The sequence below is a fragment of the Takifugu flavidus genome, chromosome 14, assembly GCF_003711565.1.
Source record: "Takifugu flavidus isolate HTHZ2018 chromosome 14, ASM371156v2, whole genome shotgun sequence".
NCBI classification, from domain to species: domain Eukaryota; kingdom Metazoa; phylum Chordata; class Actinopteri; order Tetraodontiformes; family Tetraodontidae; genus Takifugu; species Takifugu flavidus.
This window is the reverse complement of record NC_079533.1, coordinates 11,750,012-11,777,109: the sequence shown is the minus strand read 5'-3', so window position 1 is coordinate 11,777,109 and position 27,098 is coordinate 11,750,012. Positions and strand designations below refer to the sequence as shown.

The 27,098-nt window shown below is 46.3% G+C and overlaps 2 protein-coding genes across 4 annotated transcripts; one reads left to right on the top strand and one right to left on the bottom strand.

Annotated features, from left to right (window-relative positions):
* The first annotated feature begins 1,675 nt into the window (after nt 1-1,675).
* LOC130537243 (E3 ubiquitin-protein ligase Jade-2-like) lies at nt 1,676-24,511 on the top strand. Of its 2 annotated transcripts, XM_057053907.1 has the most exons (6): nt 1,676-1,793; nt 5,706-5,834; nt 9,366-9,511; nt 9,591-20,987; nt 21,068-21,215; nt 24,124-24,511. In XM_057053907.1, exons 1-4 carry the CDS (start codon nt 1,694-1,696, stop codon nt 10,377-10,379), a joined length of 1,164 nt encoding a protein of 387 aa, XP_056909887.1. In that variant the 5' UTR covers nt 1,676-1,693; the 3' UTR covers nt 10,380-20,987; nt 21,068-21,215; nt 24,124-24,511. The 2 variants fall into 2 exon arrangements, with proteins under 2 accessions (XP_056909887.1, XP_056909888.1); XM_057053908.1 differs by lacking the exon at nt 5,706-5,834.
* Nucleotides 21,309-26,769, bottom strand: sar1b (secretion associated, Ras related GTPase 1B). 2 transcript variants are annotated; one of them, XM_057053915.1, is made up of 7 exons: nt 26,575-26,769; nt 24,281-24,356; nt 23,459-23,578; nt 23,288-23,353; nt 23,087-23,190; nt 22,865-22,996; nt 21,309-22,775 (listed from the first exon to the last, which is right to left on the bottom strand). In XM_057053915.1, exons 2-7 carry the CDS (start codon nt 24,336-24,338, stop codon nt 22,659-22,661), a joined length of 597 nt encoding a protein of 198 aa, XP_056909895.1. In that variant the 5' UTR covers nt 24,339-24,356; nt 26,575-26,769; the 3' UTR covers nt 21,309-22,658. The 2 variants fall into 2 exon arrangements, with proteins under 2 accessions (XP_056909895.1, XP_056909897.1); XM_057053917.1 differs by having other exon boundaries at nt 26,579-26,743.
* Nucleotides 26,770-27,098: the final 329 nt, after the last annotated feature.

Genomic DNA, 27,098 nt, shown 5'->3' with positions numbered 1-27,098 from the left:
TTTATCCCTTGTTTGTAATTGGCTATTTTTCTAATGGCTAATTCCTAAATGGTTATTCCTAATCCCTAATAGGTTATTTCTAATACCTAATTGGTTAGTCATTGTTTCTTTTTAATAGTTGTTCCTAAATTCTTTTTTCCTTACTAATTACTCTTAATTTTATAATATAAGATGGTTAGAAATTGGGAATAACCAGTTAGGTAAAGCTGTTTTGGGGTTGAGTGTCTGTCTGTCCCAGAGTGAAAGAGGGATCACCGGAACATAAATGTTGGGTTTGACTGAACACCTGCACAAGCAGATTATGTATATATAGTCTGACTGAGTTGTGAGCCTGAAACGGTCCCACTGCTGAAAGGTCAAAGCTCTTTGTCAGGGAACAAATAAATCCAGTCCAGGTTATTTCACCTGAAAACAGCGTTGCCCTGCAGGGGACACGCTTTAGGAAATGTTGGCATTTAAAATGGCAAAGCGCCATCATAAATATTTAAGAGTGAACGTCCCCATGTGATCGTTTCTGCTCCTCACAAATCATTTAGACGTCTGATCTTTTTCTGTTTAAATAACCACTTCTGAAGGAATAAAGTGGAACATAAATCCAATTTAATTGACAAACAGGCAACTGAGGCCTGGCAAAAGAGCGGGCCCCTATTTAATTAGAACAATATGGCATGTCTACTCATTTTCAAGACATTTGGTCTCTCGATCAACACGCATAGGTTGTTTCCTGGACGCACACCCTGTCCTAATCAGAGCCAGGCTGCGTCCCGGTCCAGCGGCTATTTTTAGCCACGGTGCTCCAGCAGGGATGGAATGTATCAGCTCGGAGACGGCGCGTCGGACGGTTCGGACCGTCGTGACGCTCTATGAGCTGCACGCGCAGGTTATAGCACAATTAGCTGTCGGAGGCGTGTTCGGGAGAACGCGAAAGGTCGTGACCCCTGACCCGAAGAGGATCTCCATCACGAAAACGCCACAAAGTTAGTGGAGTCAGAGCGTTCTGCTGTCCAGTCTGATCAGAACTGGGATTAAAACTGCTCTGAAAACACCGTGGGCAGAAAAGGGCATTTGCAACTTTCCGAAACCTTCAGCCCAACGGTTCCGCCCACTTCACTCCGCCGCGTGTGGAGGTGAGTGCAAAGATCTGAAGCCCTCCAGAGTGAAGAGTCCATCAAATGTGCAAGCGAATGATTCGCTGTACGGGATGAAGGTCGACGATGTTGCAGCTGTGCTAATGCTAATATTACCGCTGGCTTCCTCTCACCACGGCTCCCCCGTCCCCTTTCAGTTCTGTTCTAACCACCAACGGACCTTCAAAAGCTCCACGGCAGCAGAAATGAAAAGTTCCACCTCAGCCGGTGTCTCTTATCTATAGATGAAATTGTTCTGTTAGCGTTAGCGAACTGCGACTAGCAGCTCTGTATCTCTGAATCTTGTTTACTCAGCCATCAGCACTCGTCTGTCTCTCCTCACCCGTCTCCGTCTATTGTCTCCCCGCTGGAGCTTTTCTCAGCTCTGCTCTCTCCAAGAATGTGCTCCTCTCTCGGTCACACTTTTGCCCCGGGATAGCAATTAAACAATATGGAACACCTCCACGTCTGTGTTTTAGCTGGGGGGGGGTTTTGTGCCACTGTTCATAAGTCCCTGAGTTGATTTGTGTTTTTGTCCTGCCTTTCAGGTGCGTAACCTGTGCTACATGGTGACCAGGAGGGAGAAAATGAAACACACCCTGTGTGACCTTCAGGAGAAGATCTTCCACCTCCAGATCCAGCTGCTGGAAGAGGACATTGCTGGAGGTGAGGACGGGGGGGGATTGACTCACCATCACTGGGATTTTGGTGGCGCCACCACACTCCACCTAAAAGAGCTTTTAGCGCTCCAGCGTTTGCTGGTCATCACTTCAGGCAGGCAGATATCGCTGCACCTGCCATCCACATCAATGGGGCGCCCTTTCTTCTCCAACCGCCGTAGATGACGGGATCACGGTGCGTGTCATACGGCTGCTGGCCAACGGACAACAGGAAGCATGAACCTGGCCACAGGAGTGGATGCTGCTGTGTTTGCTGGATTCCAAATCTTCCTGATGCTGCACAGCTAGCTTTTTTTAATATTTAATATATTGTATTCGATTCATCTCATTACTTGTATTTCTACCATCTCACCACGAATTTGGAAGCTTCTTCCTGAAAACCTCTCAGATTATTTAACCTGCCAGGGTGTTAAAATTAGGGTCATCTTCATTTCTGTGTATAGAGGTCTTCAGGTGTGTGTAGGGGTGTGTTGGGGTGTGTAGGGGAGTGTTGGAGTGTGTAGGGGAGTGTTGGAGTGTGTAGGGGGGATTGGAGGTGTAGGGGGGTATTGGAGTGTGTAGGGGAGTGTTGGAGTGTGTAGGGCAGTGTTGGAGTGTGTAGGGGAGTAGGGGAGTGTGTACAGGTGCGTAGGGGAGTGTTGGAGTGTGTAGGGGGGTGTGTAAGGGAGTGTTGGAGTGTGTAGGGGAGTGTTGGAGTGTGTAGGGATATGTGTTGGAGTGTGTAGGGGGGTATTGGAGTGTGTAGGGGAGTAGGGGAGTGTGTAGAGGTGCGTAGGGGAGTGCTGAAGTGTGTAGGGGAGTGCTGGAGTGTGTAGGGGAGTGTTGGAGTGTGTAGGGGAGTGCTGGAGTGTGTAGGGGAGTGCTGGAGTGTGTAGGGGAGTGTTGGAGTGTGTAGGGGAGTGCTGGAGTGTGTAGGGGAGTGCTGGAGTGTGTAGGGGAGTGCTGGAGTGTGTAGGGGAGTGTTGGAGTGTGTAGGGGAGTGCTGGAGTGTGTAGGGGAGTGTTGTAGTGTGTAGGGGAGTGTTGGAGTGTGTAGGGGTGTGTTGGAGTGTGTAAGGGAGTGCTTAGGGTGCACAGTGTTTATCACTGCAAGCAAAGCTGCACACATACACTCGCTCCACTACTCTCTCCTGCTGCTTCTGCTGTTTCTTACTAACACACTCGCCTTCCTCACAGACACACACATGCGTGTGCGCGCGCACATGCACAGACACACTGTAGAGCTCCTGACTCAGCAGATTGCTTCCATTAGGGTACCAGGAGCTGTGCTGTTGGCACGAAACAGCCATATCTATTCACACTTTAGATTAGAGAGAGAGAGAGAGGAGTGTGTGTGTGTGTGTGTGTGTGTGTGTGTGTACGGTGGTGCAGTGTGAAGGATGAGCTTGTCTACTGTAATGATTTGTTCTGTCCCTCACCTTGTACCTTTCACTTCCCTCTCCATCTTTTATCTCCTTCTTTTCTTTCATGCTCTTTTTCAGTCTCTTTTCTCTTCCATCAGTTTTCAGAGGGGATAAAAGTGAACAGGTTCTTTTTACTCTCCTCTCTTAAACAGCTCTTTATCAGTCTCCCCCTGAGACCGAGCTTCATATTTCCCAGCAGCCTCTGTCCGTCTCCCTGCAGCTTCGTTTCCATGTGGGACCCCCCCCCCCTCCCCCGTCCTCTGACCTGACTGAAGCTGTTCCTCTGTCCAACTGTCTCTCACAGCCACTTTATCTGATGTCCTCCTGTCTTGCTCAGCCAGTCCACCTGTCTGTCCGTCAGGTCGACGCCTGCTCGCCGCTCCTGTTAGCAGCACTGACGGGGGGGGGGGACCCTCACAGATGTGGCTCGATTCCACCTGCCTTCTGTAATAGAATGCTGGATTAATGATCTGCTACTTTAACGATATATGGATCAAATCCATCAACGCCTCGAGGCTGAGCTTTATTATCAGTTAATAAACACTTTGTCGGCGGTTCGGTTCATTCTTGCTGCGCTGCTAACAGGCACTTAACATAAACAGTATATAAACTATACTTGTTTTTCTCTCTTGCCCTGGCAGAACCGTGGGCCGTCCACAGTTCTGCACGCACGACTTGCTTTCCTGTACAAACACACTCAGGATATTGTTGTGCAGCACATTTTCATTCTGGTTCGTTCTGCCGGTGGTTAGCAGCGCTTCGCAGATCTGCTCTGAGCTCCACGTGTGTGTGTGTGTGTGTGTGAGAGAGAGAGAGAGAATTAGAGCAAAGGAGAAGGATGAGGAAGGACAAAAAGGTAATAAGACAAATGAAAGGATGGAGGAGAGGGAGAGAAACGGTGAGGGGCTGGTTAAAGGACATGAGGAAGAGACGACGGTAGGAAGAACTGGCACTAATGAGCTCAGGTAGAACTGGGACACAGCGGCTGCACAGTTCAGTGGACCCAGGAAGAGGAAATAAATCACACACTTCAGAAAGACAAATCCCCCAACACTGTTGCATCTTCCAAACAAGGAGGGAGAGTGGGGGGGGGGCAGAAAAGCTGTAACAGGACTGTTTAGTAAAGCTTTCCACTGCTGATTGAGTTGGATTTGAGCTGCGATTAGAGACGGCGGGACTCAGAGCGTCCCCCAAAGAGCCGCGGACCAGTTTCTCAAACCACGCGACAAATAAAAAGAACACGATCTGATTAGACAAAAAAGGAGGGGTGCTGAACAATGGCCGGCGGGAGATAAGATGCTTCCTCCTGTCGAGACCGAGGAGCAGAGAAAAAAAGGAAAATTACAATTTCGGAGCTGCGAAGAGTCATTTCCTCCCGGGGGAGGATCTCCTGCCATATACCAGCATTACATCACAGCTCTGTTACATTAGCTTAAACTGAGAGGCAGCGTTGGCAATATTAGCACTCGTGCTGCTAAAATCCATCCGCGCCATGTGTTTTTTCCGCCTGAATTATTAAAAATCTTTACTTTTGGACCTTTATTGCCAATTAAAAGGAGCTTTTGAACAAGGTAAAAGCCAGATTCTCTCACAGTATAAAATATGGCAGCGCCAACATGGACTTAATTCTTGAGTCTTGAACGTCCACCTCGTCTCGCTGTTAAATCTCTGGTGTCTCTCAGCTCCGCTCATGCACGTCCTGTCCTGCTGAAGCGAGCACGAGGACGGTCCACGGCTGCTGAACCCGCTGCAGGCAGCACACACACCTGGATCATACGCAAAAGCTGCTTCGTGATGCCAGACGGTTTCTGTGGTGATGGCAGACGTTTCCCTTTAATGTTAGTTCAACTCCCGTCGCCCTCCTCGGATGTAATAGGACGCGATGTTCTTAAAGCACCATCAGGGTAGCTGGAGGGCATTTGCTGCAGGTGACCCTCTCTAGAACCCAAAAACAAAGGTTTTGATCCACGTTCCATGGATTTGTCTTTGCTCCTCTTCCATGTTGTGCTTCCTGTTGCAGCATCTTAGAGCCGACCCTGCGGTTGAACTAGTTCCCCACAACAACTAAAATGCTTCCTCCTGCGGGCTGAACATCACAAAGGGGGCAGATTCTGCCACTGAATACGAATCGTCCGGACTTCTGACGACCAGTGTAGCTTTTCCGCCCTCCCAGTACGGGTGTGTTGCAGCTTTATCGGGTTTCCTCACGCTGCAGGATGCACCTAGTCATGGACAAGAGGGGTCAGTGTTTACACCCCAGCCTGTTGAGCCTCTCCATGAATTGGGCACATTTTCTTCTTCACGTAGCTCAAATAATTCCTCTACATCTGCCGTCCCAGCAGACTAACTCATACCAGCATGATGAGGATGAACCACAGCGCTGGGATTTAACTCTCTGGCCGTTTGTTTGATCGAACGAGGTCCATTGTTCACTTTCCGGGCGAAATTCGGGTGAAATCAGAGCAAACTGACTTAATCGATTCTGTCTCCCTGCAGAGAAAAGCCAGAAGGGAGAAAAGAGGAAGCAGAATGGAGTGAAGGAGAGAGGGAAGGAGAAGAGGAAGAGTAGTCCCGAGAAGAAAAAGGAAAGGTTGTCAGAGAACAGCACCCTACTTAAAGAGCAAGGTACACCGTGCGTGTGTGTGTGTGTGTGTGTGTGTGTGTGTGTGTGTGTGTGTGTGTGTGTGTGTGTGTGTGTGTGTTTGCCTCGCTGTAAAATCCGTCTTTGGAAGATTGAAGCCAATTTTAGTCCTTTTTTATAAAAAATTATGCAAATATTCTTCAATCTGACTCAACTTTGTACAGATATTTAAATAATAATTGGATCTCTTTATTGAAGAATGCACAATTACAGGATAAGACGAGTTGAATTAGAACAAGATTTAGGTTTGTAAAGTCAAAGGAAGTTTTAAACAAGGTGTAGCGATGGAGTAAGAGCGCTCGATAACACACGTTTAGCGTGTTTAAATATGCGTGCGGCGGCGACAGACAGGCAGGCGGGACGATAAGGTCTTCCAGCGGAGATTGATGGACACCTGGGAGGCTGTAATTCACTCTGTGGCTTTTGTCTTGTCAACAGGAGACAAAAGCATCCGTCAGATCTGTGGGGATACAAACCATCACGTCGGTGCTCAGAGAGCTCAGACGCTGTCGCGGTATTCAACAACGATGTGTCCTGATGCGATTAGTTTTGATTTTCCCCGACAAAGACCTGACACCTTTATTATTCAGACCCATTATTCCTTATTTTAAGACCGATCCTTCATTATTTCTCGACAGATTCGGCCTAAAACCATCAAAAAATGTTAACGCGTGGAAAAAGAAGCTGACATAATGCAGATGGATGTTGGACTGTATTCCTCCAGTAATGGATGAGCACTAAAACTATTAAATTAAAAAGTGAAATCTATTTTTCATAATTTTTCATAATTTAGATAACTATGAATATGAATAATCTATAGTTCTATGCAGTAAGCGGCTAATTAACCACAATAGGCTCGTTTATGATAATAAAGAACTATTATTTGCCACTAAATAGACAGATTTTTTGGTGATAAGCTACAACAGCCCGCTGCACACTGAAGTGAAAACAACTATTTGATTTCCCAGAAATAAATACCTTAAAAAAGACAAATATTTATGATTCATACCATGTTTGTGTGGGCGATTTTAAGCAAAAAAGCAAAAAAGACAAAGGCAAGCAGAGCGACGTCTCCTGTGTTGTGAAAGTTTAATCATGTAGGACGTCACGTGGGAGGACGTGTGCTGCCCCATAATCTCTGTTTGTACGCTCGGATCTAATAAACCAAGAATATTCTGCCCAAAACTGTGGGCTACCAACAATTAGTGTACGTGTTTAATATCAGAGGGGGCTTCATGATGAGTCACAAGCACACTTATTCAGATTTCCTCTCCCGGTTCACCCACATAACACATAATTATCCTTTACTTTTAAGGCCTGAAAGGTTCTTATTTTCCCTTAAACTTCACACATATTGACACATTCGGGAGTAGAGACGAATGAAAGGTGGGAACGGTTGATAATACGCTGGCGCCGGCGGTGAAGCGGCCTGTTCTCCTCCTTCCTGTGATCTCCGAAAAACGAAACATGACAGAATGTTGCCGGCGGCAACGGAAATTGGCTGACAAAGACCCCGCCGTCAACAAAGGAGGGAACCTGAATCTCCTCTCGCTCCTGTCTTTGAGGGGTTGTAATATTCCGGTGGAATTGTTTGATTCGCAGGGAAATTTCACAAACATTCATACAGCACATTTGTCAGGACGCTTGACCCGATCGGTTTTCCCCGTGCTGCTGGGAGAACTGGCATGAACGGCAAATACAGAAACACGACGGGTTTCATCCTCGCCCTCGCTCATAATTCTGCAGGATATGAGCGAGGAGGCCCGTGTTGGATGGAGCCGGTGATGCCCTCAACCAATCAGTGGAGAGGTGGGAGGTGGGTCAAGACATGCCTACAACAAGCTTTTTTATTTTATCTTCAATGCGGCCTCACTTCCCGGTCCCACACCTTAGCTTTGTCCGCTAACACGCACTATTGGCCGCGTTTCTAGACCAACCAGCTGGAAAAGCTGAGGAAAGTTGGTGGAGAACGCAGCCTTCAGGTTCTCCCCCCAGAGCCGTGTGACCTTAATGAAATCGGCACTAAGTGAGACGTGTTTGTGAATTCTGGTTTATCTCCCGCGCTCCTTGAACTCATCGTTTTTCCTGTCTTTGTCTCTCTGTCTAGCTGAAGAGGGATAAGAGCAGCAACTGCTGGAAAACCATCCTTCACGTTGTTTCCATGACAGATGTGCTGCTAATGAGGCACACTGTTGTTGTGTGTGTGAGCGGGGTTGGGGGTAGTTGTGATGATTAGGGTTAGGTTAAGGAGCTGGGTAATGCATTGTTATTGAGAGTCTTCACAAAGATACAAGGATGTGTGTGTGCGTGTGTGTGTATGTGTATGTGTGTGTATCTTGATTGGTAGGGGTTGAAATTTAGATTGAAAATTAGGAAAGAACGATCCTTAAAACACACGTCTTATTTTTATATGTTTCTACCAGGTCGATTATGGACATAAGATTTTTACCGTTGGGAGATTATTGAACAGCTGGATAACTGTAATTTGTTAGTTTTCTATCCAAAAGATGATTTTTGTCATGTTTTTTTTATCATCCCGCTAAGTGCTGTAAATCTATTCTGTATACCGGAACTCATATATCCCACACAAATAAAAACAAAAACAGATAATGCAACCCATAAAGATGCAGCAGACCAGACAGTCGAGCTCTGATTCTCAGGTATGTTTGAATCATTTTTATTGCGATAATTAAAAAAAAACTGAGCAGAGAGAAGGAGCGGTCCCGTCACTCGGAACCCACATCCATTCACACTTGTGATTACCCATAATTCCCCACGACGCCTGCTGCCCCCTTTCTGTTTTATATTCATAAGTATCTGTTATTTAAAGGTTAACAATGTGATCTGATCTTTTTTCCCAAACAAAACGATACAAATTTGGGGGAATTTTAACTTGTAAAACTTTGCAGTGGAAGAGTCTGTAGGTGGAACACGCATCTGGGAACAGCATAGCTAATACTTTTAAGCAGTTCTGTCGCTTTCTGTGTGTGTGTGTGTGCTGTGCGTGTGCGTGTGCGTGTGCGTGTGTGTGTGTGTGTGTGTGTGTGTCTCAGAAAGATAGACCAAAATGCCAGACAGGAACAACAGGAACTGACTTTGGCACCACTTTTAGAACTCACAATCACAAAAAGTTCAATGAAAAGCTACTAATTACAGGCACACACAGACACACACATACATACAGACACAAACACACACACACAGACCAGATGAGCGGGATTGGTGCTGTAAAAGGGTTTGAATTTGAAGGTTCTTCATTTGTCAGACTGTCGTTAATATAAATGTAATACATTACTCATGCAGTCTGGATACGTGAATGTCCTCTGATCGAGCCTCTGGAGTTTGTCCATGTTACTGAACTAGACCAGAACAGAGCAGATGTTGTCCATTTTTCCCTACTTTAAATGTTGTGATGAATGTTTTGCTGCCCTGTGTCACCTGTCTGCATCTCTCTCTCGCTCCCTCACTTTCCCTCCATTTCCCTCCCTCTGGACATCCTCTCTGGCTTCTTCCAGGTTTATCAAAGTCCTTCCCTTTGGATAAGTCCTTGTTCGACAGCTGGTTGGCCCAGTCGGTCCAGATCACTGCTGACGACATGCTGAGCCAGTGGACTCTTGGGGCCCAACATCGAGACAAGAGCGGCAGCCTGCTGTCCGATCAGGTAGCGTAGCCTAGCATGTGTGAGCGTGACGTCGTCACATGAGCTTCTTCTCAATCTATCGATCTCTTCTGTTCTTTAGCTCCTTCAGGGGGAGGAGAGCCTGTTAAACCTCATGATGGAGAACTCCATGCAGTCCACTTGGAAAACCCCCCACCTGGGCCGTAAACTGCGAGGGAGCAACAAGTCTCGTACTCGTGGCCTCTCGCAGTCCGCCTCCCCCGGCCGGTCCCCTACGCTCCTGTCCGCCGCCACCCCCTCCTCAGCCTCCAGTCCCTCCACTGTGAAGAACCTGTGGGCGAAGAGGCAGGAGAACTTCAGCCACGTGTGCCAGAGGGGGGAGCGGTCCCGGAGCTCCTTGAAGGCCCTGCACCACCACTTCCATCAGCACCACAGCAGGAATTCTGATATGCACAGGGACCCTCCACCACAGCCGCCCATATCCAAAATGGATTCCTGCCACATCTCGGAAGATCACGACCGGTGGGAAAGCATTCGCTCCAGAAACGGTGTCACAGCAGGGACCGGATCTAGTTTCAGCACAAGCTCATCTCCAGCTCCGGCCTTCAGCCCCCGCCTCACCATTCCCGACACCGGGACCATCCTACAAAGCGGCGTTCCGCGGCTCCGCTTGTCCCGCCAGGCTAAATCCAGAGGGCGGACCTTCAGCTGCCTGGAAGACCTGGCATCTGCAGATCTATCGCTTACTGGAAAGGATTCATCCATGTTGGACGCCGCAGAAACCGACGGGTACTTCTCTGACGGTGAGCAGAGCGACGTAGACACGCGCTCCGGCAGACGCAAACTCCGACTGGCTCAGTTGCATTCTGGGAATGAGGATCTGCTGCGAAGGAGCGTGCTGGCATCCTAAAGAGACTCCAAATACCACGCACACACCCAACTACCCCTGTAGAGTACTTCTCCATCTGTGCCCGTGACACACCTGCTTTTTTCTTGGGATGAATTTGAATGTAGCTGTTTGCCCGGCGTACAGTTAAACTTCTCCACCGGACCGTAGTCTCCCACGTTAGCTTCCCACAACAGAAGAACAAACTCTCCAAAACAAACTCCTCTCTGTTTGCTTTTATATGTCGGATTCGCTCTGTTCCTGGGCTTCGAAGTACCCGTTCCTGGCGTTACGCCTCCGGTATCGGCCAGACTCGGGGACAAACGCTTCTGGGCATTATTGTTTTTATTATGATACATGATGGTTTCAGGGTCTGCTGCACTCCTGGTCTGAGAGGCATCCAATGAGTCATTGTTTTCCTAAACACGTTCAGCGTAAAGACATTCACACCAGATCTGTCCTGAATATCTGCCGACGGAGACGCGGACAGAGTGTATTCAGCCTTGAAAAGCACAACCAGCCGGTCACAGGAGCTGTGATGTAAGCACTCGTGTGTGTTTCGTAGATGCCCAATCGGGGCTGGGGGTCAGCACTCCTTACTTTGACCTCCCCGTCCCCCGTTCGCCGAACCCGACGCAGGCAGCGAGAAAAAAATACATAAAAAATGCTCACGCAACGGCCGCTTTCCGTTCTCGGTTTGCCATCCTGTTTTTAAATCCTTTCAAGAAAATTCAGCGTAGAAAACTGTGCCTTCCGTCGCTCACCCTGTGCCCCTGGACCCCTCCCCCTCTGGCCGACCTTATCGCTCAATCAATACATGGATCGATCAGATTGGTAACAATCAAAGGGCCCTGTTGTCTTGGTTACTGAGTGTAGCTAACGTAGTGCCTGAAGGATGTGTCGCAGCATTTGCCATTAATCAGAAAAGTTTCTGCGCCATTTAGCAAAGCAGAGTCTCACCGCACTATCGGTGCAAAGAGCTGCATCCTGCCCCCACCCCTGCAACGCCCCCTGCCCCCCAACTGTGTTACTGCAGCCCAGAACATCGGTAATCCAGGTTTGTCCAGATTGTGCTGTGAGGTGGTTTCAAGATTTGTAATGTGGAAAATGGCACCTTAAAAATGAAAGGAGGGAACAATTGTCAGATTAATCGACTGAAAAGATCATGGATTCATATTTATTTCATTTAGCTATGTGTTTAGTAACCCAGATGAGAAGAAAATCAGGTTTTCTGATACAATTTCACTTAAAATCATGAGGATGTTCCAAAGATCACCGTTGACAGTCCTCAATTTCTGCTTGATTTTCATAGATATTGAGGCAAAAGTGACCAAAGTGAGTCTTATTTCTGGTGTACAGAAGCACCCTATTTATTTGCCACCCCTGTCCGTCTATGCAATCGATGACGTCGTGTTAGGACGATGCCGACCTCAGCAGGTTCAAAACGCCAACATGGCCGCCACTAGCGCACCACCTGGACCAGCCTTGGAAACCGATGGCTGCGGCGCCCTTCCTCCTCTTCCATTGAAAGGGTGCTGATGTACTGATCAGCTTCAGAGGCCCACGTTGAGTTTTTGATTTGAGCTGTTTGTAAATTTGGTATTGCAAAATGACGTTTTGTTGTCCTCTCAGAGTTGTATTTTGTACTTAAAGCAGTCCATGGTATTCTCAGGGTTTAAGAATCTCAATAAAAGGTTAGGAAAGTGTATTGGAAATGGACATAAGACAGATATAAATATATATATATATGTATTTTATATCATATACAGTATATATATAAATATAAGGACTTGTGTATGTCTCAATCTCCACTGTTTAAATTCCTACATGACTACTAAGCATGTTCCTTCACTCAGAACCACAGAACAATCAGACCCGGGCATTTAATTCTCCAGCTGAGAGGGACAGAACCCAAGGAAAGCCCCTTTTTTCAACCCTGCGGCTAAAAGCTGCACTCCCGTTGCAGATTCCGGCGATATACTGTAAGTCGTGAGTGATTTTTAAGGGCTGCTGGACCCAGTACTGATGCACGGTGTACCGAGCCGTCGCCCGAAGTGACCACGCCAAAGCAACGATCTATGGAGGCGGCGCCCTCACGGCTCCTCTACACAAGCACGCCAGTGACGAATGTCTGTCGCTACAGTCCAGGATAGCTCGCTTTTGCCCACGTCTCTGCCCGGTTCTCCCTGACGATGGGCCTAACTTGGTTTCTTCCTGATCTACATTCACAGTTGTGGACAGAGTTAAGTTAGAACCCCCCCCTGCGCGCAGCCCCTTCAGATAAAGCCAAATGTTGCTGAGCTGAATACACAGGCAGAGCTGGTATAACAGGGTTATGAAGTCCAAGATGACTAGTTTTTTATGTGTGAATGGTCTCGAGTTTATCAGGAAGACAGAGCGAAACATCCCCTCGCAGCATATATGAGAGTATTATTCCATGAGGCAGGGCAGCGTTCCGTCTCCTCCGAGTTTCAGGTGTAGCCATCAAGAAGGCTTGTTTGTCCTCGCCGTAGACAGGCAGACCCTTCCGTGAAAGGGGGCAAGGACTTGCAAATCACTGTTACAGAATTAGTGATTCAGGAATAACGTGGCCACTGTACCAACGAGACCGACTGCTGCGACGTACCGGGATCTAACCGGGCCTCGTCGCAGATTTCCCGTCAGCGTGACGTAAAAGCGTAACTCGGTTTCAACAATCAGTCTTCTCAGTAGCCTGTTTTTTTTTAGACTGGTATTAGTAAAAGGCCTCACATTTATGGCCTTTTTACGTGGTAGCAGATGCTAAGGCGGCACAGCAGCGGAAGGAAAAAAGGTTATTTTGGAGTTTTTCTCTGTTAGGTGAGGTCCTGTTGGTGGAGAAATGGTCCTTTTTTCCCTTCTTGTACTGTGCAGCCTTGGCATACACAAACTGGTTATTATTCTATATTTACAGCGTGGCTTCGATGCCCTCTCCTTCCACTTGGTAGATACTGTAGATGTTTTGACAGGTTCTTTTTTTTTATCAGTAACCACAACACAACTTCAGCTTGTCTTCTGTGTGGTACGCCGCTGCGGGCGTTGGCTAACGGCCCACAACCTTCTCTGACCATCTCTGAGGAGTACAAATCTATCTCAACACATCATTGGAGATCCCACCCCCCAAAATTTATTAATCTGTAATATAGGTCATGGCATTTAGCCTGAGAATGAAGCATGAATGTCAGCCTCCTTTGGGTGCAACATGATTGTCGATGGTTCGCACCTGCAATCACAGCGGCCATAAATAGCGGCCTCGTCGATTCTGTGCCACATAAATAAGATGGAGGGCTCAGAGCGCTTAATGGCAGGTCACGAACACCCTCACACACAATGGTGCATTCCACCTTGACTTGCACTCAGCGGCTGCTTAAAGCCAGCGCCGGCCGCCGTTGAGACACTGTTGTAAAACACTCGGAGGCGTCAGCACACCAGCCGGGGCTTCAAACAGGCTGGTAGACGAGGGGCTTCTCCAGGCAAATGCCCACAGTTCCACTGAGGTGGGGCGAGTAATGGCACCAAGCCAAAGGTGTAATAGGCTGATCCAAAGTTACGATTGTTCCCTACTCAAAACCATCACCAAAAAGTATCACCGAGTCTCCTGATCTTGTGATCCGTTGCACTGCAAGGGCAGTAAAGCCACGGTTTGGGTTTCTTTCTCTCGCCTCTTCGCTCAACTGAAAACCGAACCGCAGCTGAATTTATCGACCCTTCTGTAAAAATCTCGTCAGTTTCTTTGTACTGTGACTGATTCCGTGACCCCTCCATGCTTCCTGTTTCCAGTGAAACCATCCAACCCTGGCTTTACTGCCTGCTGCACAAACCCACGGAGCCGCGTACCACTGGAGTGTATACACAACTACAATAATGTATTATACTGTTCAAATACTAGAAACATTATCTGTGTTTTGGGTTTCTCTCTCTTTTTATTTTTTTTTGTAATGCTGTAGCTGGCCGCTGTGACTCGCATCAAACTAGAGTGCTGACTCATTTTCTGCTTCCTCCTTTTGTTCCGTTTTATTGGTGGTTTGGTGTCCTCGCCGTTGGAGGGGGTGGAGGAGGGAGGTGGGGGAGGTGTTGCACAGATCGGAGGTTTCGCCCAAAAGAGGAGACGCAGCGGAGGCAGAGATGAGCTTGTTTGTCTGGTGGAAACTAATGGAGGCGCAGCTGTGATTTCTTTGATTGACGGCCCATAATCAATACCTGCAAGTGCAGGGCTGAATAATATTAGCAAATTAGCATAGCCGAGAAAGCTCCCAGTTTATGTCTTCATGGTTCTATTGATCAGCAGAAGAAAACCCGCCACTCGGGCGATCGATAGATTAAGCAAGCAATTAGACTATCGATGAGATGAAGCTTTTGACCCTGAGATGAGCGCCCTTTCCCCCCCAGAGACCCACATGAGCTGATAGATAACAGATGGATGTAACATTAGCACAGGTTTAATGTGAGACATCACTCCACTAGTTGCCTTTCTGTCATTTTCCTCTCAAATCTGGCTCAACCAAACATAACAAATGTGCCTTTTTATGCCTGAAAGCTTAAAAAAAAAACACCATCTTTATTTATTTCTTTTTAAATGACACACATTCATGCTGGAGCCTGTCATTGAGATTCAGGAAGCGGTGAAATGTTTTAGAAAAAGAACCTCCCATCTGTACAGACTGTGCACCCTCCCCCCCCATCTTCTCCATCCTCAGTCCCTAAAACCTCCGGTTTTATTGATTCGCCAACACATCCCCTTCCCCCCAACACCCCTCACCCCCCCACCCCTCCCTGCCCAGCGGTCGGAGATCCTCGCCCAGCCTGTGGAACGTGCAAAAATGGCTTTGTGACGATGAAAAAAAGAAATGTCTGTAGCTTTAAGGACAAATAATGACAGGCACGTGTCGCTGTGCAACGTGTGAAGAGGGGGAAAACATTGCATTCTGCTCAGCTGGTACGGAGGGAGGGAGGGAGAGATGGAGAGACGGAGAGAGGAGAGGTATGTTTACTGAAGCAGAGCCAGAGGAGCAGACAGAAAGTACAACTTGTTCTTTCCCCGCTCTTCTGTTTGCAGCCTGTCCACACACTCGAGTTAACAAGCAGCTAATCGAGACACCAAACACTCCTCTTTTTCCCTCTCGTCCTCGCTTTATTTCTTCCTTTGTTTACAAACCATCAGCGGTTAGACGCAAAAGAAGCGAGCGTGCAATGCAGAATGTTTTGTTCTGGTGTTCAGACAGAGAGAATGAAATAACGTCTCAAAAGGACAATGCTGGCAAAATCCTGTTCCATTCTGTCAACAACTGCAGTGAAAAGGCCGATGTAATTATCTCCACCAAGGGACACAAACACGTATCCCTCCACAGCAGAAAATAGGCCCTAACAGCTGTGGCCTTTTTAAAATGTGAAATAAAAAAGAAAGATTAGAGAAGGCGATTAGAACCAACTTTTATGTTCAACGATCTCGGTTTATGTGAATGGGAGCTCTCCTTGGGGGGGTAAGTGCAGAGATAGCCATGTTATTGTTAAACAGTAGCGACCTGTAGGTCAACGTTTCCTAACTGAACTATCTGAGATTTTAAACAATCTTTTTGCTGTTTTTGTTGGTGGAAAATAGAGGGAATGGGTTTTACTCCTTTGTTATATTTTAATATCCAGACTCACACTGGCTCCTGAGTTGGAGACTTGAGCAGCTCTCTCGCTATCCTTTAACATCTGCTTCCACCATTAGGCGACTGGGAGGCTTCACTTGGCCGTATATAAAGTTTAAATTCTGGAGCCGATGCTGAGGCTTAGACAGGAAGTGGTGAGAATAGGAGTGACTCCAGTGCAGGCACTGGAGACGCTTTACTTCCAGGTGTAAATGCAATCTGGGTAAATCATTCAGACGCCTTCGAAACAGTTCTCCCCCCCACCCCGTCTCTCCTGGTTTTATTTGTTTACATCTTCCTCCATTCTGGACCTCACAGTATTTAATCTCCTTATATCCCTCCACTGCTGTCTCCATATCAACAAATATAACAAACATTGTTGAAATAATCTCAAATTGTCTGTTTCCTCTCTCTCAGCTCTCCTCTACTCTGAAATATTCAGTGTCCTTCTGCAGCAGGGCCCATCTAAAGTCCCCTTTCCTCCTCTTCCTGTCTTATTTGTCCTTATTAAGGTGTCGGGGTCTCTGCTCTCACGTCCGCTCTGTCCTCTGATCCGCATCAGTTCTTCAACACAATAATATGAATGTTGCAGGAGTTCATCCTTCTGTACTCTTTGTTTCAAAGAATGTTGTGCCATTTGTTAATAGCAAAGGAAAATATCGAACGTATATTAAAAAAAGAAGCTATTTTAAATTATTTTTTGGCTTTTTTGCTATATTTATTTTCTTGTATTAGAACCTTCTTTGTAGGCGGGGGAAAAAAAACAAAAAATGTATTTTTCATTAGTGCGAAAATCCTATTTTCTTCCTTTTTGTACAATTTTAATGTTTTAAGCAAAACTTTGAAAAGCAATATGATGATGACGGTGTTTCCTGTGACTGTATCTGCATGCTGTTTGTGTTGCCTTAACGATGGCTGCATCCCAACCCCCCCCCCACCCACCCCCTCCCGGCCCCACCTGTACCCCCTCCCTCGACCTCCGACGTCATCTGGTGTCCCAGTCCCTCCTGATCCAATCCAGACCAGTCCAGTGCAGTCAATAAAGCAGTGCTTTCTGTGTATGCACACCTGTCGGCGTCTCTGGTCACCACACAAACACACTCAGACTTGCTCAGATTACAACTTTTAATACCTTTTTCTGTCAAGAACTATAAGAAACACATTCAATGGGTGAAATATCGCAATGATAAAGTCCAAAAACAAGAAATCTAAACAGAATCATGAGCTTGAGTCATAGTGAACTCTGCCACCAACGCAAATGTGCTTTGATTTCTTTGATCACTTTGATAATGGCAGCTTCATCAGAGAAGCATCCAACAAAAATCCACAATCAGCCGCCGCTGGAAGCGCCAGGATGTCGCCGTCTCAGAGTTTATACAAAGATGTGAAAGGAGGAGCCGTGATGCCAGAGATTCTCAGTCTGATTAAACAAAAAAATCAAACAAAAAAAAGGACTGAGCTGATTCAAGGGTGCGGCTTCGCTCTGGCCCCAGAAGATCAGGGACAGAGGAACCGTGCGGGGATCCGAACCAGGAAAATCCAAAGGAAAAAAGACATTCGGCTGCCAGAGGCCTGAAACTGCAGCCAGCACATTCTTCTTTTTCCCTCGGCGGCACCCAAACAATGTGCCAAGTCAGTTTTGGAGCATCTTCACAAAAGAAATGTGGAAATCCGTCTGCTGCCTTGAGCTAAATATTCAAGAAGAACTAGACGTGAAAGGAGTGAAAAGTGAGCTCATAGCAAGTCTTCGGTAGATCGTTCAACAATGAAAGTTCTGTTTTAAGTGCTCATCCTGACAAATTCCTTTTCATCGACACTTAACGATGCAGAAATGGAGGCGCTCCTGATGCTTCAGTGTCTCTAAATCAGTGGTGACATTAAATCAAAGTCCGCGGAGAAAGAGGCGTCATTCTTCCGGCGACATCTGCTGCAGACGCTGTTCTCTTGTTGCCTCCTGGTGAACACGGTGGCAGAGCTTTTAACAGCTTTTACTAGGCCAGAACCCCCCACATCCCCACCCGAGTTGGCCCATCTCCCCTTCAGTGTATTTGTTTTGAGCCTGATTAGCTGTTGTGGTTTGATGGTGCTGATGTATCAGAGCCAGCCACAGGGGGCGCACTTCTCCCAGAACGATCCAAAATGGTTTAATGGGGTATTCTCGTTTTTTAATACTGTCAGAGTGTTGCTATTTTTCTAGCCAGGAGGAAGAATGTCGAGCTCCAGCAGCAGGTTAGGGCCTGAGGGGGCGGACCTTTGCAATGAGGTAAAGGTGTTAAAGGTAGTATAGTTTTATTTTAATGCTGTCTGACAGCATCAGTCCTGATCATCAGTCCTGTCGCCTGGACTCTCTATCATTCTCTGCTCCCCGGGGTCCCTTATCAGCCCCGCTCCACGTCCTCCGGTCCAAGCCGGCGGCTTCATATGTTGGATGTTGAGACCACGCGGAGCAACAGCGGGCTAAAATGTTAGGAGGCCTCGGGGGTTCATCATGTTCCCCGGGAGTTGTAAGTCATCCCTTAAAGAAATAAACAATGGACTTCGACAGAGAACTTGGCCCAAGAAGAGAAGAAAGAAAGAGCTCAGGCTATGGAGGAGGGTTTGTTTTTGCTGCTCTTGGTCTGTGTCCAGGACACGCAGTGACCAAGCGCTTCCCGTATGACACCCTTTGTAAACACTTCAGGGGGAGGTGAGGCCGGATAACCGTTAAAAGCAAGAACAGCACAACTGAACAGCGAGAAGGAGACACATCGTATCAGATGAATTGGAAATCTCAGAACTGTTGTAATAATGACAGATGTTTGGATTTGGGGACCCGAACATGGAACTGGTAGAGGTCAAAGGTCAATCCCGGTGTCCATTTGTCTCAGCGTGTCACCTTTTTATCGTCGCTTCGGTAACAATATCACATTGATGACGTCTGTGAGTCACAAGGTCAAACGTTGCTGCAACTACAAGACAAATCAGAGAGATTTGACCTTTCACCTTAGCACAAGAACCTTTTAGCCTGTTCTTGATCCACCTCCAAACCAACAAACACAATATCGCAGCACCTTAAAAGAGCATTTAGGAAATAAAAAGTCCCAGCTATGTTTAAGTCTGTGTCAAATCTGGATGCTGCCCACCTGAAGGAAAACAGCCTGCTTAGCTTTTTCAGAGGGATTGTGATCTGGCTGCCAATTATGATCAGCTAACAGACATTCCTTCAGTCCCAGGAGACCATCCTCAAAGAGCACTCGCTGATACCAAGTCAATTTATGCACAGCTCAGAGGAGGAGAAGCCACTTCATCTACTCCACCATCTCAGGTTCATTATTTTTACTAATTTAGATTCGCACAGACTTCAGTAAATGTGCCCGCGGGTCCAAGTTTGGGTTTATTTACTCCTCCAGGGGAAAAGAACAGCAGCAGTGCAAATTGTGCAACCTTTCAGGTCACATTTCCACAGTAATTATTTGCTTGTGCCTTCTTCCCAGACAAGAACATTAAAGCGTGCAGCCCGCAGCGTCTCTCCCAGAGAAGACGCCGATGGAGCTGCTAGCTGATGTGAGAGGACGGGTAAATAAGTGTCACATAAAATTTAATCTCTAATGTGAAACTTGACTGTTTTAAGACACAAGTGCACAGCTTGAACCTGGCACAGACAACATTTAAGACAATCTATTGCCGCAGGGGTCAGACAGCATGTGTTAAAAACCAAGACTAATTAATCCTAAGGATATTTGATATGTTTTGTGAACCAACGTTGAGCCTAAAAATCAAGCACTTCCAGGACATTATGGAAAACTTCGTTAATAAACATGTCAGCCGACAGGGGGCAGAATAGAGGCAAACCTCCAAAGGAGATAACGTAAAAATTTAATGTGAAACGATGCTTCTGTGCATACAAAGCACCATAAATTCTTATTATTATTATTCGCAGACAATGAACTTTAAGAAAAGTCGTATTATTCAGCAGATTTTTAAAGTGTAGTTTATTGAAAATTCGCCTCTTGCCAGAATAAATATAATTAGTGTTAATTTATTCATTTCCAGGTGACTTAAAAAAAATTCTAATTTAATTAATTTGATTCTGGCCACCATGTGATTAAAGTTTTATTCAGTGAAGGTAGACAAGAGACCACAAGAGCGTCACAGATGGGGGCAACCAGCGCTCAGCCCAGCTCCTGTACTGCCCCCTGCTGGCTCAATGTTAAATAATACCCGTCAGTGCAGAGGCACATCTGTGGAAAAGCTAACACATAAAAAGATAATTATCTTGGAAAAGCACAGCGCCCCCCGCTCATCAATGCTGGAGTTATTAGAAATTAATTTGGGCGGAAAATATTTTAGGAATGACGTTCACTTTTGTACTCCATTCCATTAATTAGCAGAGCCATTTTATAGACATTTATGGAGCCTCGTAAAATGTGAGTGCATGAACGTTCCGTCAGAATTAAAGGGACATTTCTTATTTCAGTCCCTGTTAACGTGCATGTTGGCCTGGCCTGTTTGTATCAGTGTGTTATGTGATCAGCTGCAAAGATGACACGTAATTGTTGATTATACACACACACACACACACACATTGTGCCAGTTTTCGAGATGCTTATTTAATCGTGCTGTTTTGGAAAAGGGAAATGGTTGAATCTTTCATAACAACTGCGACAGAGTGGATTCTGCTCACCGTTCATGACGTCACTGCCATAAACACGTGTGAACAACAATGTGCAAAGGTTGTGGGTTCGTGACTCAGCTGATCCATGAACGATATTCAGGATTCGAAGACCGTTTGTCCATTCTGGGCTACCGTAGAAACATAACTGGCACCCATCTTAACATGAACATGTATTTTTCGGCATAGTATTGCCTAATTTTGGTGTGTGTGTGTGTGTGTGGGGGGGGGGGGGGTTATGTAACAGTGACTAATCCCATGGATGCTTTTATTTTGAAATGACGCATGCTTGTTCTTGTCCATCTGAGTCGCCATAAAGTAAAGCTAAAGGTAAGAGGGTAAATCTGCCTTCTTATGCCCGTGAACTCATTTTATAGACTTCTTTAATCTCTGGACCGTTTCTCACACAGCACATTCGGCTGATTTATAAGGCCGATGGGGCTGAATATGTCCACACTCGCTCCATCCCATCCATCAGGGCAGACGCGCTCAGCAGGGGGAGGGCTCCAGCTTCCTGCAGGATGCTGCACAGGCTTGGTTACAGCACAATCGATGAAGGTATTGATCTAGATTTGAAGTCCCCCAGTGACACTTGACGCGTTTCAGGTGAAAACTTGCTCATTTTTTTGTATTAATACAGGTCCAACCGCAGCCCGTAACTCCACTTTATTCATTTTTACTGAAGGAATACTTGTTAATCATACAAAAAATAGCATTATGGATCAATGTTAAAGTTTGTTATTCATTGAAAACATTTATTACATATTTTTTTTTATGATGCAAACAACAGTGAGTCCCACCCTGGCTGGAACAGCTCATCTTTGTCATAATGGGGGAATGAAACAGACACAAAGAGACAGAAACAGAAAAAAGGTTTGAATTCGTTTCTGCATTCGTTTAAAGTGGAAATTATGGCATCTTCTTCCCCTCCTACTGTATTATGGTCAATAAAATCAAAAGAAGGCATGCATAATAGTCTCTAATGCACATATCAAAGGATACCACTTGGAAAAAAAAAAAAAAAGATCCATGTACGATGTTTAGGTACATTTCATATACGTTTAATGGCCCCCTACTAAAGGTGCGGTCTAGATTTCTGGATCCTCGTGTGTCTGTTTGGTTACTTGATTCAAAAACCACTAAAAATTACACCTGTGGGACGACCTTTGACCCCTGCGCTCGTTCCTCCATCTCTCCCTGTTTTATTCTGAAAATCCGCTTACTTAAATAGTTTCAAACGCTGATCGTGGTGTCGCCTACACTTTCCATCTATGACACACCCCCCCCCTCCCCCCAAACACAAACACTCCACGCTTTCTTGTTGGAAAGAAGCGTCCGCCGACGACTGGGATCCGTTCAGGGCTGCCGTGCCCGTGAAAGACAGATCGTATTAAACGGGATTGAAAGCTCGAAGATAAACGCGATAGTTCTTTTTGAATGAAGGACAGGCGTGCATCTATATCCTGGGCTGTATACGTGGCCACGCTTTTTATTTACTGAAATGTCGAGAAGAGAGAGAAAAAAAAAAGAACAAGGTAAAGGACAAAGCAAACCACATAGATTAAATACCATGTAGAATGAATGTCTTTACTGTTATAAAAGTGTACTGCAATGTATTCAACTACGCTCTCTTGCTGCTCAAAATGAGTTGGAGAGGGGGGAGACCTGGGGGGGGTTGGAATAACAATGGAATCATATACAGATTTACAATTATGATGCTTTAACACTCACGCTCGACGGATGGCAGGAAGGGGGGGAGAGGGGGTGAAAAGACAGATGTGTGTGTGTGTCGGTATAAATTCTCAAAGTGCTGAACCAAATGTTCCACCGATAAAAGTCTATTTGGATCAAGTTGTACTGGATTCTCTGGAAGTGAAGGCAGACTGGTATGACCGGACATGGAGCTGAGTGTACTGGTGGTCACGGTGGGCGTCTTGAGTGGCTGGGTTGAGCGTCCCCCCTCCTCCTTTCATGATGGTGATGCTGATGGTGGCGGCTCCGTTACTCGATGTAGTTGGAGAGCCAGCGGAACCCTTCGCCGTAGCCCTGCCGCTTCAGCACGCTGCACATGAACACCTCCAGTGGTCTCGCGTTCAGCTCGTTCATGGGAAGGGTGCCCTGGGGTGGGGGGAGGGGGGAGCAAACATACAGGAAGCTTTAGAACGTACACACTCCTAGATAAAGACTGAGTGGCTTCGCTGGCCGACCTTTCCTGTTGTCTGCCCGTACAATCCAAACATTTCCCTCAGCCTCTCCTCGCTGATGGCCTCTGGTCTGTCGATCTTGTTGCCCAGGATGAGGATAGGCACGTTTCCGATGGTCTCGTCTGTCATTAGTGCCTGGCAAACGTCACGTGGACAGAAACAGTCGCGTTACAAGACAAGCTCAGCCGCCGCCGGGATGCGTGGCGGCCGGCCGGGGACACTCACGTCGAGTTCTGTTTTCGATTCGCCCAATCTTGGAAAGTCTGCGCAATCCACGAGAAAGACGATTCCGTTGATGGCGGGGAGGTAGTTTTTCCACACTCTGCGGGCTGCAAACAGGAGAATCAGTCCTGCCGCTCTGAACTGGCGACGCTTAAAAAAGAAATGCCGTCGGGATGGAATCATCCGTGGCGCCGGCTGACTCACCTTGTGCGTGGCCTCCAAGGTCGAAGGTGGTGAAAGTCATGCCGGCGATTTTCAGCTCTTCCGAGGCTGCGGAGATAAAAGCAAAGCTGGAACGTGCTCACTTTGATATGCTTGTATGTTTAGCCTTGCTGGTGTGTGTGTGTGTGTGTGTGTGTGTGGGGGGGGGCTCACTTGGATGTAAAGTCGGCACATGCTGTCCCAGTCTGTCGTCTTTGAGCATGTGCAGTAGCGTCGTTTTGCCGGCATTGTCCAGGCCAAGAAACACTAACTTGCCAGATTTCTTGTACAGTCCTGAAGGAGGAAACGATCCGAGTTAACCTCAGCGGCGCCAGAGACCGGTTTGCTTTTAGGGTTTCACACAGGACGCAAACTGGGTGACGACTCCAGCCGGTGGAGGTTTATGAACGTCTAACATCTTGGTGAACAGTTAGGGGCTGGAGGTAGAGAGCAGGGTATGAGCGATGGTGACGAGCTGAGTCAGTCCAGATATGTTGGCCCACAGACGCATCAGGACGCCACATCAGGACAGGACAGACATCCCTCAGATGTTGTTTACGTCGCTATAATGATGGAACCCATGTCCAAACATGTCTGACAGAAGGTTGCCAGTCGTAGGGTCAATGAGCTGAACCGTAAACGGACACGCGTCCACGTGCTCGGGGGTCTGACGCTGCTCATGTGCTCGTTCTATCGCTGCTTATGATCAGTGTTTCACCCAGAAACTGAAACCTTCTCCTGTATGAGTCACTTGACACTGACACCCAATAGATTTGTGGCTGAATGAGCTCTGCTCTACGTCACCATTACTCACGACTGCTGTGTTACTGGTTTGACAGGGAGAACAGGACGATCGGCTCTTTCGGAGCATTTGAGAGGCTGCTACACATCCGGTGATGTTCAAGCAGATATCACAGGAAGAACCACTCCGAAACATCCGAGAACTCTGTTAAGCTTTAATAGGATTAAATATTTGCGTGTGATGGGGGTACTCACCTATGAACTGTAGTACGCTACTGACACTGTTATAAAAGAAATCAATTAGGAATGACATGTCCGGGGTCGGTAAATCCTGGAAACACAAGAAACCCAATATCAAGAGTGAAATAAAGAAAAGAGGAAGCAATCGTTATGCTAATCAGTTCATTAATATATGGATTATGATGATGATATTTAACTTCTTTTTACTGTCCTGTTAAAATGTTGATAAAGATCAATTGTACACTATTTTATGGAACATTCTATCATTATTTCTTGGGAACATTTCACATAAAAACATTGGAGACAGTGATTCTGGATACTACCAACAACAGATAGCAGTGATATAATCTAGATATGACCAAACTGATTCATTAACAATGACAAAGGGGAAAAAAAGGCAATAACTGAGTGGATCATATAACATCCCCCCAAATTCTTGTTTCAACTTAATAAAAATAACCGAGGCACAATAAATGCACGAAGAAAGAGAATACAAGATATTAGAGGAAAGTTTCTGCTGAATATCTGGAACTACTGATAAGTACATTGCGTGGCTATCAACAGAGGCTGATAAGCCTCTTCTAGAATCTTCTCCTCACGCACCATCCGACAGTCTTTCTGAGACAAACCCTCCCATATGGGTCTCATAAATGAACCTCAGGGTTCAGTGACAACTCAGTAATTGTGCTCCATTCAAAACAGAGCCAGAGCAGAAGGGAAACCAATCAATGGCCCTCTGTCTGCTGACGCGCTAAACCGCTTCCTCTGGCATAGACGGGGTTTTACATGAGCGTGCCGTCAAATATGGCTGGATTAATCAAACCCCTTCACTCCGCCGGTCATGAAGAACAAACCCCGACACCAGTTGTCCCTCCAGGAAATAAAGCGGGACACGCGATAAACAACTTTCTATTAAATGTAGAGAAGCGTCGGGATGCGGCGAGTCGGAGCAGACCTCTATTCTGACTTACGCAACGTTTGAACAGCAACAAGGCTAAAGTATAAACCTGCCAAAGTTCAAGATTGTCCAAATACAGCTGAGACACACGTCACTGGCTGCTGCGCTTCAGTCGTGCACGCTGTAGCGCTCCTGGCTGGTGTTGCAGAACCCGAGCACGGTGGGACGCGGACCTGGACCTGAGACTGTTTGACAGGAACTAGTAACAACTCTTGGCAAATAACAGTTAAGGTAGAACTAATTTACAGGCGTCTGCACACAGCAAAGCCCGTGGCGAGCCGAGCCTGCCTGAACGCCAGACTTTTTACTTGTTTTAAAGGATCTGGGTTTGGTGTGTTCACAGCTGTACAGAATGTTTAAAAACGCTCAAGCCAATCAACTGCCACCCACAGCAGGGGCCATAAATGGTTACTATGACAATCTTACCTAATAAAATCTGTGACAGCTCGTTCCAAATTTACAGTGACAACATGATCATTTCTTTAAATCAGCTCTTTCAGCCTACGAATGAGAGTGCAGTTTTATGCAACTGACAGCAGTTTTAAAAGTTTCAACGTACTCTACGCTAGTTTAAGACGTGTCAATGAGAAAAGCCATACGTGAAATACATGAAAACAAGCTACATCTGCCAACATATTTCTGAATAATGGGTTTTAAATGATCAGTTATTCCGGCTACTCTACCTCGGGTATGGCTTTTACATCATTCTGACTTTGTGAATCAACAAAGTCGCAAGTTTAATGTAATGAGATCGCGATTAAATAGTTAAAATCACGTTAGACAAGCGCGATGCTGTCAGATAAAGTCCTGCTACTGTCAACGTAGCAGCGAAGCTTGCTAACGTTTAAGCGTCTAAGCGACACCGATACTGACCGCCTGTAATAGTTTCTTCGTGTTCTTCGATAGTTACAATAAAACCACAATGGACAAATTAAGTTTAGTGTCGAAGTCACGCAAGGTGAAATTTGCAATAAGCAAGCGAGATGGCCAGTGGGTATGCTAACTAGCAGGAAGCAACTAGCTACGTGTCATATTCTCTTAAGACGACGTTGAACAGAGGCTAGGTTAGCTATCCAAGCATTAGCCTGAGAAATCGCAAACATGAAAGTAAAACTGGAAATCAACAATAGCACGCCTCGGGGTTTTCATTATAAAAGGGAATGTTCATAGGAACGCAACAAGGGACTAATGACAATTTATAACACGAACAGGTCCGCTAAAGAACTAGTAAGCTAAAGATTTTGTGTTAGCCGAGCTAACAGCATCGTAAGAAGCCGGGATAATTCGCTAGCCGAGCCTTCACATATGATCCTTTTCTGACCAACTTGGAGAAAACATATCGAAAACGTACCCACTGTTCAGATGAAAACTAATTGGCCCGATGTGTCCGTTCTTATTGTCATGTAAGTTGGTCCCGTGGCAGGAAAAATAGAGAGCCTGCAAATGACCAGGTCTTCCTCTCCTTTTCGTGTGTTGCTCTGAGCCACGACACAGCAATGGCTGTCGGAGAACTCCCAGAACTCTGCCCAGCCGCTTCCTGTTTATGTTTCACAACAATCATTCCGGGTGGAGAACTGCACCGCAACACGGTGGCCAACATCATTCTAATATTTGCGCTCCACGCGTCGCAAAAAAATATAATTGTCTTTGGAAAATAAATCTCTATATATTACCTCACAGTGTAGCGCAATATTTGATACAGAGATGGCAATGGAATGAAAATACACCTTTTTAGAATCTGAAGATCAGCCTTTTCCCGGTGTAATTAAAATTATAACAATTTGAAATCGATTTACGGCCTCTGTGTGGTTTATCACTTCGCCCCCCTCACCTTCACCTTAATGCGCAGTCGTTTTTGTAATTGTAAGAATTATT

Coding starts and splice junctions, on each gene's coding strand:
- sar1b (XM_057053915.1), bottom strand. CDS start 24,338: ATGTCATTCCTAATTGATTTCTTTTATAACAGTGTCAGTAGCGTACTA. Junction 23,191..23,287: donor CCTTGGAGGCCACGCACAAG/GTGAGTCAGCCG, acceptor TCCTGTTTGCAG/CCCGCAGAGTGTGGAAAAAC. Junction 22,776..22,864: donor ACGGGCAGACAACAGGAAAG/GTCGGCCAGCGA, acceptor CCCCCACCCCAG/GGCACCCTTCCCATGAACGA.
- LOC130537243 (XM_057053907.1), top strand. CDS start 1,694: ATGGTGACCAGGAGGGAGAAAATGAAACACACCCTGTGTGACCTTCAG. Junction 5,835..9,365: donor CACCCTACTTAAAGAGCAAG/GTACACCGTGCG, acceptor GGCTTCTTCCAG/GTTTATCAAAGTCCTTCCCT. Junction 9,512..9,590: donor GCAGCCTGCTGTCCGATCAG/GTAGCGTAGCCT, acceptor TCTGTTCTTTAG/CTCCTTCAGGGGGAGGAGAG.